Source organism: Anticarsia gemmatalis, chromosome W (genome assembly GCF_050436995.1).
Source record: "Anticarsia gemmatalis isolate Benzon Research Colony breed Stoneville strain chromosome W, ilAntGemm2 primary, whole genome shotgun sequence".
NCBI classification, from domain to species: Eukaryota; Metazoa; Arthropoda; class Insecta; order Lepidoptera; family Erebidae; genus Anticarsia; species Anticarsia gemmatalis.
The window spans coordinates 5,053,507-5,070,623 of NC_134775.1; the positions used below are offsets into that span (position 1 = coordinate 5,053,507).

The following is a 17,117-nucleotide window of genomic DNA, read 5'->3' on the forward strand; positions in this document are numbered from 1 at the left end:
TTTCTTCAACAAGCTTCCCAAGCACATCATGGATTTACCCCTGCCAAAATTCAAAGTTGCTGTTAAGGTACATCTCGTTAGGAAAGCTTATTACAGAATTGATGAGTATCTAAACGACAATAGCTCTTGGGATTAGTCGCTCGCTTGATAAGGATTCTTTGAAATTAGGGAACTTTGCTGTAAATTGTATAAACTCTGTAGCAGTAGGTCTAAATATTGTAAAATATGGGCAATTAATGATGCAAATAGGTGATGTTACGTACAATTTGATGTTAATCATAAAACTGACACTTTTTTTTCTTTTATAATGTTCACAACCAATGTGCTCACTTGCTGCCCATATTCGTATTATCACATGCTAGTAGGTGCTCCCAACATACGGTATGATCAGAGACTAATAAATAACCTAGCTATATTCATTTTCCTTAATTGACGTTTAGTCTATATCGCTGATTGTTGGCAGCTCCTCGCATGACCAATTATTGTATCAACCACATTGTAAAACTTTTGGCGATTGAAAAGAGTGGCCGTGAGTTTCTTGCTAGCTCTTCTCATAAGGCTCTACCCCCTTTCCGAGCTAGTGGTAGATTCAGTAATTGTAACGACTATCATAAGTGTCAATATTTGACCTAAATGAATAAATGATTTCATTTTGATTTTGATTGAGTTCCTACAAACTAGGATGGAGGAAATTTTGGACGATATTCCACTGGCCCAACTCCCTAACGTCTGGTACCAACACGACGGCGCATCCCCGCATGTGATGCTCAACGTGCGCCAGTGGCTCGACACAACCTTTAGTGACCGATGGATCGGCCGGTTTGGTCCTCATCACTGGCCACCGCGTTCTCCTGATTTAACCACACTAGACTTTTTTCTATGGGGTAACATGAAAGAAAAAGTGTTCGCGAGTGAGCGCTATTCGAGTGATGAAATGCGCTGTAGAATAGAATATGCATTTGGTAAACTGCGTGCGGAGTGTATCGAGGATGAGGCGCTCTCAACTCCTACCTCATCTCATAAGAAGTAATCGTACGTAATTGAGGTAATGAGTCACACCAATGATTTTTGTTATGAGCATATTTAAAAACTAGGTACTTCAAGGATAAAAAATCTGTTTTTATTTTTTTCGTATCTTCAAAAATGACCGAGATATTAAACATCAAAGTATGGCCTTCGCGCCAACCTCCGGCGAAGCGGCCGCACGGACGTGTGACGTCATCTCGTAACACTGCTATTTCGTCAGTACTTGCCGATACCTACATAGGCTCGTTGCGCTCTCGCGGTTTCGCTTTAAATAATTTGTTTTGCTTATAGTGGACAAACAAAATGGTTAGAAAATATTGTATTGTCCCTCTGTGTACTAACTCCAGTGAAAAAACACCCCAAAAATTGATTTTTTCTGTACCATGTAAACTGTTTTATATTTTTGCAAAAAACACCTAATCTAAAACTTAAAGCCCGTTTCAGATACTGTCAAGCGCAAATGTTAAATAGAAGTTTATTGCCTTTTGAACACTTCCTCGAGGTCAAGATGCCATATCATGTTCATACCTACCTAGCAATAAACTTCTACTAAACAGTTGATACTATTTAATGAGCAGTTCAATGACCTCACAGGCGGCGGCGAGCCGAGCGCGGCGGTTGAGTTGGCGTTGGTTTTTTGTTTTGAAAAAAGAACGCATGTTTATTAAATCTAATAATATCAAAATTAAAATGTTAGTTTAAAAGTTCTCATTACACACCCAATCATATAAGACTACCTACCTACCTACAGAGTAGATTCATGCGTTCATATGATAGCCATCAACCTGACTAAAGTCAGAGGCAGGGGTGCCAACTTTTTTTTTTTATAATATTATTTTAAAACTATGTTTTCCAAATTTACACTTGGTAGGTACGTAACACTCATTATTTGTAAATTGTATTGTTAACTACACACAAAAATATTATTAGTAGTATACGAGTTCAACTTTCTTTACCTGGGTCTAGTTGATGATTGTGTGCGTGGCGATCGAGATCGAGGATATCTTATTTTACAAAAAACACGATGATTAAATTTATAACACATACACATACTCAGACTCTTTAAATATTAAATGCAAATCACTTTTCAAATCAAAACTCCGCATCACCCGCAGTCGAACAAGCGTGTCTGTTGCGTCGTGACGTCAGCGCATAGCGCGCGAAGCAACGCAAATTTAAAAAAGCAGTGAAACTTTATAACGCTGTAACTTCGGTAATTTTGATCCGATTTTGATAAAACAAAAACTATTATTATCAGCATAAGTACACAAATTAAATGCAGTATGTTTAATAGTCATATTTTGATGTGCTGGTGTGACTCATTGAGTGTTCATATCAATTTGCTATTATCAGTACCTGATGTTATTTATTTATTCATTTGGGAATTATTTTTCAATTTCGCGTACGTCTAAGTAGGCACACAGGGTTTTTTATTTTGAGAATTTACGAATTTTTACGAATGGGCGCCACGTGTGCCGGCGGCTCTCTTTGATAGTTCGAGCAGTTCGCTCGCGGAAGACGGAAGCTCTTCACCGGTTTAGTTATGTCGTGTTCGTCGTGTCGTGTGTGAACTGTTGTTTATTATTACTTGTTATTGTTTCGGTTTTGTGTCGTTAGTGTTTTTATCGTTATTATTTTACACAACTGCACTTCGAGAATAAGAGTAACAAAACTTGTTACTCTTATTCTCGAAGTGCAGTTGTGTTAGTGAATACGATTGATGTTAATGTGTTATGGTGAAGCTTGTGGAAGTGCACGGCGTGCTCTGCATCTGTACGTTCAGAATCCAAAGGTACTCAAACTCTCGCCATACACCAGATAATTGCATGTTCATTGATATTGATAACAATTTGTTTTAGCACTTTCTTGTTATTGGTTACTTTTGCTAGTATTGTTTGCATGTTTGAGATGTTTCTGACTGTGACCACGGCGAGTGCAACCTGCGCCGAAACGTTAGGCATTTTAAGGTAAAATGCGTGTTCGCGTTAATTCCCGTATTCTATTATACATTAGTATTGTTTGATTTCACGTTACAACTTTTGTAACATATGGGTCTGCCAATATAATAAACGATACGTAAGACTGTTATCTAATGATAGCGTTGCATACAAGTGAGCGCATAGACGCGTTTGTATGCGTACGTACCTACGACATGACGCGGCATGTCGACGCTCGGACTACCTACTGTGCAACTACAATACAATAAGCAATTTCATAGGCGTGCGCGTGGATACATCGCGTTGTTCATGATACATTGAGTGCTCAAAAATGACTAACTCGGGAACCAATTATTGCCGAGAAAAATGGTTGAAATAAATTTTGCGCAAGTAATGTCACAAAATTAACACTGAAGTTTTCGGTTAACCGTCGTTTATACCTTGTATATATAAAGGGGAAAATCAAAGGATTAGGTGACAATGGAGGAACAATATGGCACTCCAGAAGCGCTAATAACGGTGTGAGAATGTGCATATACACCAGGAATGGCGTAAATGCATGGCCTTTGCACGAATTCAGCTACAGGGATCTGACGGCAGTCAAGATCAACTCAGGGGGAAAAGATAGCAGCAAGACTATCATCTCCGCCACTGTCTACCTTCCCGATGACGAACCTAACCCGATCTCAACACAACTTGAAGATCTGGTTAACCACAGCATCCGGCACAAGATGGACACCATTATTGGATGCTATGCAAATGCTCACCACGTGATCTGGGGCAGCTCAGACACCAATAGAAGGGGAGAAAAAGTACTAGAATATCTGGTAAGTTCTCCTATACAAATACTCAATGGAGGAAACAACCCTACCTTTGTCAATGCGCGGAGAGGTGAGGTAATAGATATGTGGAGGAACGAGGTGATCATGTTCCTCCAACTCAAAGGGAGGATCCTCCGACCAAGCGAAGTGATCGTGCCTGGTGGACCTAGGCTGCCCGACTGTTGTAGTCGGGAACTTGTATATATAGTTAGTTGCAATGCAAACTTCGATAGCGCGATCTAGGATTGTGACGTCAGTCACAATGCGCGTGGTGGTTGGTTGCGCGCTGGTCCCAGTAGATGTCGCTGTATGTAGCGAGCCGCTACATCACTCCCCCTCAGACCGTAGGTCGATCTTCTCTTCATGTCAGTCAGTCTCTCCAGTGCCATGCATTGATTAGTCCCAGTGAGTCGGAACTGTATGCCGCTAGTCCCAGTGAGTCGGAACTGTATGCCGCTAGTCCCAGTGAGTCGGAACTGTATGCCGCTAACTCCAGTGAGTCGGAGAGGTGCGGTGTGCGGTGTGCAGTGTGCGGTGAAGTGTCCCCAGTGAGTCGGAGAGGTGCGGTGTGCGGTGTGCAGTGTGCGGTGAAGTGTCCCCAGTGAGTCGGAGCGAGGTGCTTGTTGTCTGCGGTGAGTCGAGACGAAGCGTTGCGGTGCCCTGGGTGCGTCAGAGTAGCGTGACGATGATGCCCAGGTTGGACGCGCTGAGGCCGTAGGGTATGCCAGTCATGTGCGTGAGCGACATGTTCGTGGAGTGCCCTGGTGTGGCCGAAGATGCTGGCTGGAGTTGTACGACTGCTGCTGTAGGAGTGAGGAGTGATGAGGGTCCGAAGGTTTGCTGCTGTTGGTCTGATCTTCGTGAAGGCTGCTTCCAATCACGTCGGGGTCACCACTGTGGAGGAACGAGGTGATCATGTTCCTCCAACTCAAAGGGAGGATCCTCCGACCAAGCGAGGTGATCGTGCCTGGTGGGCCTAGGCTGCCCGACTGTTGTAGTCGGGAACTTGTATATATAGTTAGTTGCAATGCAAACTTCGATAGCGCGATCTAGGATTGTGACGTCAGTCACAATGCGCGTGGTGGTTGGTTGCGCGCTGGTCCCAGTAGATGTCGCTGTATGTAGCGAGCCGCTACAGATATAACCCTAACCACTAACACTGCTAGCAATAATATCGCTAACTGGCATGTATAAAGTGAAATCTCCCTTTCAGATCATAGATATATATGCTTTAACTATGGGACAACTCAAGTAGACACAACTACGATCAGAAGGAATCCCAAACACACGGACTAGGATAACTATAGCAATGATCTAAAGATCTTGCTAGGTGACCCGAAGTGCAAGCTCAATTCTTCCTTGGATATAGAACTTGAAGCAGCCCGGTTATTGAAAACGATCACACAGGCCTGGACGGATAACTGCCCGGCAAAAGAAATTAATCCCAAAAAAGTCCCTTGGTGGAACAAGGAACTAGAGGCTCTAAAACGTGAAACCAGAATCGCCTTTAACAGAGCTAACGCCCGAAATGTCTACAGTGACTATTCAAAAAAGCTTACTGAATATCACAAAGCTGTAAGGAAAAGCAAGCGCAAATCCTGGACCAATCATTGCGGCCTAATTAGCTCGCTTCCAGAAAGCATGAGACTGACCAAAGCACTATCGCTGGCCAAAGAGGGGCTCTCTTTGGCTCCCCAGCATCAAAAACAAAGACGGGAAACTCACAGAATCTGGGGAAGAAACGCTACGCATTATGGCTACCGAACATTTCCCAGATTCAACTATCATCAACATAATGACAGATGAAGATATAACGCATAGCGGAGATAATCTCATCAAGACGCCAAGGGCTGAATGGAACACAGCCAGGAAAATAGTAGATGGAAACCTTCTGAAATGGGCAATTGACAGCTTTAAGCCCTATAAATCACCAGGACCAGATGGTATATACCCCATACTCCTACAAAAAGGCAGTGTCAATGTGTTAATACCACACTTGGTGCGTATTTACAGAGCATGCCTAGCCTATGGCCCTATACCAAAACTATGGTCAAAAGTGAAAGTAGTATACCTGCCTAAACCAGGAAAAACAAACTACGAAAATGTTAGGTCATATCGACCCATCAGCCTTACATCGTTTCTACTTAAAACGATCGAAAAGCTGATTGACAAACATATAAGAGACGGACCATTAAGAAATAATCCACTCCACGATAGGCAATGTGCTTATCAACAAGGGAAATCGACCGAAACAGCTCTTCATCTAGTGATAGAACGAGCAGAGGCAGCACTGGAAAGCAAAGAAATATGCGTGGCCACCTTCATAGATATAGAAGGGGCCTTTGACAGAACCACCTTCGAAGCTATCCAAGATGCTGCTATAGATTTTTTGGGCGGTAGGTATAAAATAAGTAAGACACACAAAATTTTATTCATTTAACAGTTTTTATTCAATTGATATCAATATATATTTAGTATTTACTACATTTAGTACATACCCAGTACTGAGTACATGTAGTATTATAGTCCGCTCAAAAAAGCAAGTGTAGAGTGCGTGAGCGGGATCCTAAGCAATTTCTTCAAAAATTGGTTTAGGATGCTTAGAGAATAAACATACTAAAAATCCCCGCCTCTAGGGGGGGCGCCGGAGTGGGGGGAGAGGGTTAAAGGTCCCATTTTTTAGTTTTTCACTAATATCTTTAAAACGGTTCGTTGTAGAGAAAAAGTTTCTTCTACATAATGAAAGATAATTAAAATTGTCTACATTAGTAAAAGATTAAAGCCGTCTAAAAAGGGCCTCTATGTGTTGGCTTCGGCCCCACGCACGCCTACCAAATGTCCGGGACTCTGTAGTCCCGAGATATAAAACAGACGTACATAATAATAATAATAATAAGCCCGCAGGGCACCTTGAGGCGAGGTGACGGGGAGTAGCGACCCCGCGGTACCTGAGTGCTCCAGGGGGAAGTCACCCTTCCTCATCTCCGGCTTGCCTTAGTTGGCTGGTCAGAGTGAAAACTGACGAGGAAGCGGTCCCCCACCTCTGGCTTGCCTTCATTGGCCGTCCAGAGTGGAGTCGCAAGAGCAGAGCTCCCACTCTGTTCGGAGGACGGATGCTGAGCGTAAGTGGCTAGTGGGCCAGTGATGCCGGACCCTCAGGGAGCAAATGATCTGAGTTTAACGTCCAGCGAGGCCTCTCCGTCCTTCAGCCGCTCACGTCCCTGTTGCCCCCTTGTTGCTATTTATGCGACTTGTTTAGGGGGCCCAGTTTGTGAGTTGGCAAGTCTCCGCCTGCCATTTTTACATGTTTTCAACATTGTTATCGGCAGGCGCCATAGTCCCCATAGATCCCCTGGTTTCCAGTCCATAAGCACCCCATCCCAATAGCCCAAGTAGTTTTTCCAGTTAGTTTTGCCATAGTTCCACACAGTCCGGTGATTGTCCTTGGGTGCATTTTATAGTGTCAACAGGGATAATCACCGGATTGTGACACCACACATTATTGAAAGATTAAAGCCGTCTAAAAAGGGCCTCTACGTGTTGGCTTCGGCCCCACGAACGCCTTCCAAATGTCCGGGACTCTGTAGTCCCGAGATAGGAAAGAGATAATAATAATAATTTATTCAACACCAAAAATAATCAAACAGTTACATTAAGGGTAGATAGTTGTACAATGTTTAGTTGTAAGATCTACGTTAAAGTTGTGAAACCCCTGTCTCTCAAACTAGGTAAAGACCTGTGATAGTAGTTCCTCAATCTCTATCCTTCAGTCAGAACGGCCGGAATGGACTGATGACCTTGAAATAACAGAAGGCGAATTGGATATGGCTATACGTCGTCTTGCAGCCCGTAATACCGCTCCGGGTCCCGACGGCGTACCAGGACGAGTCTGGGTGTTATCCATGCCGATAATAGGGAATCGACTCAGAAAACTTTTTACCAGCTGCCTACGTATTGGTGTATTCCCTAGTGACTGGAAAGTTGCAAAACTGGTTCTTTTAAAGAAAGAAGGTAGGCCTATTGATTCTCCATCAGCGTTCCGTCCAATATGCTTGTTAGACGAGGCGGGTAAGCTTTTTGAACGTGTCATTGCATCCCGCCTCAACGAGCATTTGTCGCGCGTGGGTCCTGATCTCTCAGACTTTCAGTTTGGGTTTCGTCGGGGAAGGTCGACAGTAGATGCGATCCAACGTGTCCACTCTTTTACGGAAGCCACTGTTCGAACGGGGGGAATGGCGTTGGCTGTGAGTCTAGACATAGTCAACGCTTTTAATTCTGTTCCTTGGCTGGCGATTCGGCAAGCACTCATTTACCACAATGTCCCTCAATATCTAAGAGTGATCGTTGGGGTCTATTTGCGCGATAGGTGTATAGAGTTTACTGGGCGGGACGGAGTCATGGTTAGAAGGGATATTACTTGTGGTGTTCCGCAGGGATCGGTATTGGGACCCTTACTGTGGAACCTTGCATATGATGCGGTACTAAGGATCGACCTCCCCTGTGGAGTGAATGTCATATGTTACGCAGATCACACTCTTGTTCTTGCTCGGGTGACAGGTTATCGAGATACGGTTCAGCTTGCCGAAATTGGGGTTTCACAGGTAGTTGAAAAGATTCAGTCGCTAGGCCTTCAGGTGGCAGCTCATAAGACCGAAGCTATGTGGTTTCACAATCTTCGCGGAGGAGTGGATCCACCGAATTCGTACATTCGGGTAGGTGAAGTAGAAGTCCGGGTAGGTCATTGTATGAAATACCTCGGTCTTATTCTGGATAGCCTCTGGAGTTTCAGTGAACACTTCGGAAAATTGGTACCCCGAGTGCGTAGAGTTGCAGGTAGTCTGCACAGACTGTTGCCTAACATTGGAGGTCCTCGGGAAGAAGTCCGTCGTCTTTATGCAGGCGTTGTGCGGTCCATGGTACTCTATGGGGCGCCCGTATGGTCACACGATTTAGTCGGTGCCTCACGCTGCAGAGCTCTACTTAATAGCCTGCAGCGTGTGATGGCCATTCGGATCGCTTGCGGCTATCGGACTATATCATTTGAGGCAGCAACAGTCTTAGCTAGCTTTCCACCCTTTGACATTCTTGCAGAGATGGATGCTAGAGTTTATGGTCAAGTTCGTGGCATCGACTGGGAAGCAAATGACAGTACGTCAGCTAGATCGTCTGAAGTTGTACGACGTAATGCGCACCGACAAGCTCTTGACACATGGCGAGCGAGACTAGGCGAGCTACCTAGCGCGCGTCAACGCGCTGTTGGAGCAATATTGCCTAATTTTGAGGGCTGGATTAGTCGCCGATGGGGCAGCATTACTTACCGACTAACTCAGGTGCTCACGGGGCATGGATGCTTTGGCGAGTATCTGAATCGAATCGGGAGGGAAGAAACGGCACAATGTCATCACTGTGCAAGCGATCGGGACACTGCTCAGCACACACTAGAGGAATGTCCGGTATGGATATCTGAGCGTGGCATTTTGGTACAGAAGGTTGGACGAGATTTGTCTCTACCCGCCGTAATAACGGCAATGTTGGCAGACAATGAAGGTTGGCAGGCTATGGTCTCTTTCTGTGAAACAGTCATGCTCCAGAAAGAGGCCGCCGAGCGGGATATGGAAAGAGCCGATCCTACTAGGCGAAGAAGGCGGCGTCAAAGTGGTGGTAGTAACCGCTAGGTGCGAAGCCGGATTTGGACCGTAAGCGCTTACAGTAGGGGCTGTAGGCTCTTGGATGCGGTCTGGGATGTATTGGTGGCAACTATGATGATCCGGGTTGCTACCAACATGGAGTGGAGGCATATTCTCCGAGTAAGGGTCTTAAGGCAAAATGCATATGGGGGGCACTGGAGTGTTTTTTAGGTCCCAGGGTTCTCTCAGTAGCGCATGTAACGGATGGTTATCGGGGTGGTTTTTTAGTGGAATCACCACATAACCTGCTATTTCCTCCCCTAGGGATAGCAGGTATCCGAAGGGATTTTTCCCCCCGTAAAAAAAAAAAAAAAAAAAAAAAAGGTAAAGACCTGTATTTTGAGGGACAGTGAATATACATAAGATTCTTAAACACTATTTTTGTTACAACAAGGTAATTGATGAACGGGTCGTTCTACCGCTGCAGTAGATAGCATGTTTCTGTTAAATGGTGTGTGTTTGTGTAAGGGTGTGTGTGAATGTAAGTATTGTGTGTGAGTGAGTGTGAGGTGAGGAATTTGGTGCGCGGATATTTATTTTGGGTAGGAATGTGTTAGTGGTTTCGAAGTGTGGTGCGTGAGGAAGTGTCATAAATACGAAATTTTGCTTTCGCTTAACTTCGGAACTTACGGAGTTGACTAAAGACGTGTGATACTAACATACGTTTTAAGAGTCGTTCATTTATTAAATTTTTACCTATATTAAATTAATTCTTTAGTTAATTTGTATCTTTTCGGTGATTTTGTAAGGCTAAATGCGCATAAAATGTCGTTTTCAAATTGTGGTCGACAAAGCACGTTTTACTATTCTTGTTTTATTCAAAAAATCTCCCCAGAAGAGTATAAAACTCCACCCAGGCATAGCGACGGGCGAAAAGATCGAGCGAACAAGCCAGCGGTGGTGGTAGTTCGCGTCGGCAACAACCGTCCCGACCTCGGCACCAACCCCATTTGCAACCGTTACACCGGCTTCCATGAAGAGGGCCAGCCTCTCTTCCTGCCATGCAACCCTCCGATGCCAGGAGCATTCGTCAGCGTGCACTTGGAAGCTTCCAGTCCAAGCCAACTCTCGATCTGCGAAGTCTTGTACACCGACCAGGCGTTACCCATTGAGAGATGCCCGCAATTCCGCGACCAGCCCCCCGGCAGTACGGCGACTTACAACGGGAAATGCTACATCTTCTACGATCGGCAGCCGGCCTCCTTCACGGATGCCCCGGGCTTCTGCCGGTCGAGAGGAGGCACGTTGGTGGATGAGAGCAACCCCGCGCTGCAAGGCTTCATCAGCTGGGAGCTGTGGCGACGACACAGGAGTGACAGCAGCAGCCAGTACTGGATGGGAGCAGTCCGTGACAACAGCGACCCTGCCAACTGGAAGTGGATGAACGGTAATGACGTCACTGTGTCTTTCTGGAACGCGCCCAGTGGCGGCGAGGAGTGCGCCCGCTTCGACGGCAGCAAGGGCTGGCTCTGGGCCGACACCGACTGCCAAGCGAGACTGAACTATATATGTCAACACCAGCCGAAGGCTTGCGGTCGTCCGGAGCAGCCTCCTAATTCCACGATATCGGCTGACAGCTTCGAGGTCGGCGCTTCGGTGGAGTACTCGTGTGACGATGGTCACCTGCTGGTCGGACCCACCGTCAGGACTTGTCTTGATACCGGATTCTATGATGAGTTCCCGCCTGTTTGTAAACGCCTAGAGGGCGGTTTCCCAGCAGAGATACCCCACGGCACGTACGAGCTGATCAACGGCTCCGTGTCTTACCTCTCCCACGTGCAGTACTCTTGCAAGGCAGGGTACGAGATGGTGGGCAGGTCCCGCCTGGTCTGCGACATTGATGAACGGTGGAATGGACCACCGCCTAGGTGTGATGTGGTTCAATGCGAAGACCCGCCTCAAGTGTTGAACGCAAGGGTCTCGCAACGCGTCGGTGTTTGATGCCGTGGCCGAGTACGTCTGCCTGAGGGGTCACAAGATGCAGGGAGCTAGAAGAATCGCTTGCCTTGCCTCCGGTCTGTGGGATAAACCCGCGCCGATATGCTCGCCAGCGGAAGAACGTCCCACGACCACTACAACGACGACAACCAGTGCCCCTCCACTGCCGACCACACCTCCTCTCTTCGTGTCACCGACCACGCCCCGCCTGGTGCTCGCAGGTCCCACCAAACTGCGCACGTCTCCCAGACCACTGTCCTCACTAACACCCTTCGTGACGGCTGAACCACCACGCAGGCTGAAGCCGAAGGAGGAAGGTGACCGTGCCTGACAACCATGAGTCACCTACAAGCCATATTCCGCATATTATTGTGGCGAGCCATCCGAGGGAAAACCAGATCCTCGGTAGCGGCAACAACATCCGCGCAGAGCAGACTCCCCGCGTGAACGTGCCGCAGTCAGTGGACGGCAAGCGTCGCGACCGGGTCGGTGCTAGACTCAATATCGGAGCGGTCGTCGCACTAGGCGCCTTCGGAGCCCTCGTCTTCCTCATAGCCATCATCACGACCATTGTAAAACTCGTCAGGAGCAGGAAACACAACGACGGCAAGCGCTACAGACACCACGTGTCTCCTGACTGCAACACCGTCGGCTCCCTCGACTCCTCCTCCTCGGAATCCAGGAGTGGACTGAACAGGTACTACCGCCAAGCGTGGGAGGAGCTGCACGAGGCCGCGGGGGCCAAGCACGGCCACAACAGGAGACATGGAGACAGAGAAGCTCCCAATGACGGCTCGGAACTAGTAGTGTCGGACGTGTACCCTGCTCCTCACTCGAGAGACAAGCGCCGTCATCACCACCATCACCATCACCGCGAGCCCAGGCACCCCGACTGGCACTCCCCCCATCGCCCCCACCATAACCATAAGCCTAGGTATTAGTAAAGACTGCTATATCCCCTTAACAAAATTTGAGTGTGAGTGAATGTGAAAAGACTCAAATATTAAATGAATCGATATGACAAAAGAATATTAATCAACATTATTTTTAAGCATGATTAGGCATGATTTTTAAATATTTTATTTAATGGAACGGCAGGTAACGTGAACTGAAACGAGTGGAATTTAGCAGTCGATATTATACAATCGTACCAAATAACAACCTTTCTTACTTGTATTTTTTTATTTATTTGTCACTACTAATTTTATATTATTATTCAATCGCATATTAATCGCATATCGACTGTTCACACTACACCTAGTTATAAATTAAACTGATTTAGGATTTTGAAAAAGCAAATCTTGAGATCAGTGTTATTTAAATAATGAATGTAGTAGAACATGTTAAAAGTATAGTGTAGGATCCCGCTATATAATGATTTTCACCGAGCTGGTTAACGGATGAAAGATATTTTTAATCAAATAAAAATTGACAGTAAATATATTACTAATGGCTTGTCTAATAAAAACTATTCAGAATATTTTGGTATAGCGAGATCTTAGTCTAGTATATCTTAGGTAATATGCAGTTATAACTCTGAACGGAGACGGCTCGGCTTCCGTGGTGCTCCCTGCTAGACAACGAACGAGGCTCTGACGACCGAGCATTGGCGGTATAACCATACTCCCAGAAGGGCAACCAACTGGAAGAGGCTCCAGCGACCTTGGGGAATAAATAACCCCTAAAATAACTGGCACAGAAGGCAACGGGAAACCACTGTGTCTATTATCCCATGAGAGTTGTGAAGATGAATAATCAGGTTAAGAATAGAGCGAGTTTGCCTGGTGATCCGCGTAGCGACCGGCGCTTTGGGTTTACCGGGACCCAAAGTGTGAAATATGCAACTGGTGGCCATGGAATTGCAGGCAACCAGGCAACCCATGGAAATAATGCTACTGGAAGATGCATCAACCTGCGTAAACAACTTAGTATCGGCACATGGAACGTAAGAGGACTGCTCAAGCCGGGGAAGCTTAGAATCCTCGAAGACGAACTTATGCGCTGTGATTTGACAATAACTGGACTAAGTGAGACCCACTGGAAGAAAAGCGGCCATTATGACACAGAGAAGCTCAATACCTTGCCGACCCTTCTTAACATAATCCAGGTCTATGCTCCAACAAGCGCCGCCAAGGATGAAGAGGTGGATAAATTCTACGCAGATCTTGAAGATTATATGGGAAACATCCCGAAAAGAAAGCTACTAGTTATTCTTGGTGACTTAAACTCCAAAGTGGGGGACACCACTAATGACTCTGGACTCCGTGAAATTGTGGGAAACTACGGACTCGGAGATCGTAATGACAGAGGAGAAAAGTTGATTGAATTTGCGACTAACAACAACTTGACCATCGTAAATACCGTGTTTAAACATCATGTGCGACGGCTGTACACCTGGATCTCGCCAGATGGAAAACACCGGAATCAAATTGATTATATCTTGATAAGGTCTAGATGGAGGAGTTCAATAACGAATGCACATACACTCCCTGGAGCTGACTGCCACTCAGATCACCAACTTTTGATCGGACAATTGCGCCTCAAGCTACAAATAGCCAGACCAATGAGAATACCAAAGAGAGTAGAAATTCGCGACAATATCTCCTTTAGCAATTGTGTGGCAACGAAAAAACAAGCTTGGTTCTCTGACAACAACGATACTACTGATCCAAACTCGTTATGGCTATCAATGAAAAAGCTCATAAAAGACGCTGTAGCTCAGACGCAACCACGAAACCCAAAGATCAAAAAGCAACACTGGATGACCGAGGAAACTTTGAACCTAGTGAAATAACGTAGATATATGAAAACGAAGGGAGCTACAGCGTCCCAACTTAATACCATAAGTGCAACAATACAAGCAGCATGTCGAAGAGACCGCAACAGAGCACTAGCAAAAGTATGTGAAGAACTTGAAGGTCACGCCGAGAAATATGAGACTAGAGATCTACACGATAAGGTACGATATCTTACAAGACAATTCAAACCGAAGACCTGGGCCGTAGAGAATGCCGACGGTAAAACTATAACTGAGATTCAAGAGATAGTCAGCGTCTGGAGGGACTATTGCAAATCACTCTTCTCTCAAAGTAACACTTCACCAACTGTCACAAACTCATATGGCGTAAATGAACTGGAACCACCTATTTTACGTGATGAGATACGTGCTTTAACTCTAAAGAGATTATACATCTTGCGTATGTCCGAATGAATGTTGTCTACGGGCAAAGAGACATCTTTGGGCAGTTTACTTGATATACTTTTCAACTCATTGATTAGTTGATCTGATGACACTAAGTGTACATTAAATCGGCCTTGGTAAACATCCATGACGGTATCCATAATCGTGTCTTGTAGGTTTCTCAGGTTGTTAAGTACATTTGTCGCTATGATAGACCCAACTGTAAAGTCACCCAGTAAACAACTTGTCCTAGCACTGTTTTTCAGATCAATTATAGCTGTATCTAATGCCATCATGTGTTGATTTATAATCTTGTGTTGTTGGTTCATAGTACTCTCAGCACGTTTTAATAGATTGTTTTCGGCTTCTATAATGGTCGTTTGATTTTTCCAAAGATTTATGATATGGTTTTGATTTTGCTGTAGTAAGGCAATGTCTCGTTTGTATTGTTCGGCGAAACGGTCGTCTAATACGCCGAATAGTGTGTTAGCGAGATATCCGACTCCGTTGATAAGGCCTCTCTTGTTACGTCGCAGTCTGGCGTCTGCGTCGTGTCCAATTGCTGACTTGTCAAAAGTTGATTGTAGTGCGAGAGCTCATCGTAGCCGTGACGTAACTGGAGTACTATTGCATTACATCGACCTTGTCCTTGCATTGTTTTGCATGTTGTATTGAGCGTTTGTATATATGATTCGAGTGCTTTATTACCTCGCAGAAATGGGTCCATGTCATAGTAAATAACGAGTTTCCATTCATCCTTAATAAATAACATGTTTGATAATTTATCAAGGTATAGGCCTTGGTTGTCTCTGAATTGAGTAATATTAACATGTGCAGTGCAAGTTGTTATAAATAGCAGCAACGTTAATATTAAAGAGGTAAGAAGACTTTTCCTTCCTTATTGATGTTCTAGGTGATTGCGCTTGATTGCTGGGTAGGAAATTGGTTGTAGTGTTGTCGTCTTGAACATCGTGACTGACCAGTTTTGATAACTTGATAATTGGTCGTTTTATATAGCCACTCTTCGTCTTTAGGGTGACAACACGCACGAAATCATCCTTGCCTGGATGTAGTTCAGTCACTCGGCCCATGGTCCACTTGCCTGGAGGTAGGTTTTCTTCGTGAACTAGAACCACATCATCCAACTTGATATTTTCCTTTGAATTTTTCCATTTTGACCTTGATGTCAGCTGGGACAGATATTCAGAGCTCCATCTCTTCCAAATGTCTTGAATATTTTTTTGTGTAAGAAACCAACGTGTTCTTAAATCTCTTTCTGTGGGTATAATTGTCAGTAATGATCCGTTTGTCAAAAAGTGAGATGGGGTTAGGTATTCTAAGTCCTCGGGATCATCCGTTAGGGCGCACAATGGTCTCGAGTTTAGGCACGCTCCTATTTGTATCAGTAACGTGCTGAACTCCTCGTATGTGAGCTTCTGTTCTCCTATCACTCTCTTGAGGTGAAACTTGAAGCTTTTCACCGCCGCTTCCCAAAGACCTCCCGCCGATGGCCACGAGGGAGCATTGAAGTGGAATGTGATTTCCATGTCAGCTAACTCTTGTTGTAGCTCTTCATTGAATGTATGTAAAATTTCTTGATTATTCTTCTTGTAAAATTCTGCTAGCACCGACAAAATTACGCCCATTGTCGCAATAGATGTCACTGGGGGCGCCTCTTCGTCCAGCCATTCTGCGTAGTGCTGCAATAAAAGCTGGTGTAGTCAGGTCGGACACCAACTCTAGATGCACGGCCTTGGTCGCCATGCATACGAAAACAGCAACATATCCCTTTGAGGATTTTACTCCACGGCCCTTGTTAGCCTTCAAAAGGACATGCCCGGTGAAATCTACACCCGTATGTTGGAAAGGACGAGAAGGGCAGACCCTTGAACCAGGTAAGTCCCCCATGATTTGTTCTTGCATGCTTGGTTTGTGCTTCTTACAAATTATGCAGTTACGTATATATTTTTTAATTGTTTTTGTTCCGCTTAGAATCCAATACTTTTGTCGCGTGAATGCTAATGTAACCCGAGCGCCGCCGTGCAACTTGAGCTCGTGTGCATTATTTATTATTAATTCTGTGAGGCGGTGATTTTGCGGCAAAATGATTGGGTTCTTCATTTCAGGGCTAATCAATGCGTTACGCAGCCTCCCTCCTACGCGAAGAATCTCCTCATGATCCAAATACGGATTCAAGCTTAGAATTTTGCTTTTTGTAGAAAAAGATTTCTTTTGTTTCAGGTATGCTATTTCATCTTCAAAAGTTTCACCTTGAACTTGCTTTATTATTATTTTTCTTGCCTCTCGTAATTCCGATATAGTGAGCCAAGAGACAGATTTTCTATCTTGATTTTTCGCAGCAAATCGGCGCTCCCATGCTAACACCTTTATAAGCTTCGAAAATGAACTATATTTTTCTATCATTTCCTTAATTAGACTGTTGTAGTTTTTTTTTTTTTTACTAAACTGCGTAATTACGTTAACTTGCTTTGTAATTTTTGCTTCTTCTTGTGTACTGTAAGAACAA

At 45.0% G+C, this 17,117-nt stretch overlaps 1 protein-coding gene and 1 pseudogene across 1 annotated transcript; one reads left to right on the plus strand and one right to left on the minus strand.

Moving 5' to 3' along the window:
• Positions 1–3,490: 3,490 nt before the first annotated feature.
• Positions 3,491–12,566, plus strand: LOC142985853 (uncharacterized; annotated as a pseudogene).
• Positions 12,567–15,414: 2,848 nt separating this feature from the next.
• Positions 15,415–16,236, minus strand: LOC142985854 (uncharacterized). The gene has a single exon (XM_076134097.1). It carries the CDS (start codon positions 16,234–16,236, stop codon positions 15,415–15,417), a length of 822 nt encoding a protein of 273 aa, XP_075990212.1.
• Between the last annotated feature and the right edge of the window lie 881 nt (positions 16,237–17,117).

Excerpts from the sequence above, each read along its gene's own strand:
- LOC142985854 (XM_076134097.1), bottom strand. The coding sequence starts at position 16,236 with ATGGGCGTAATTTTGTCGGTGCTAGCAGAATTTTACAAGAAGAATAAT.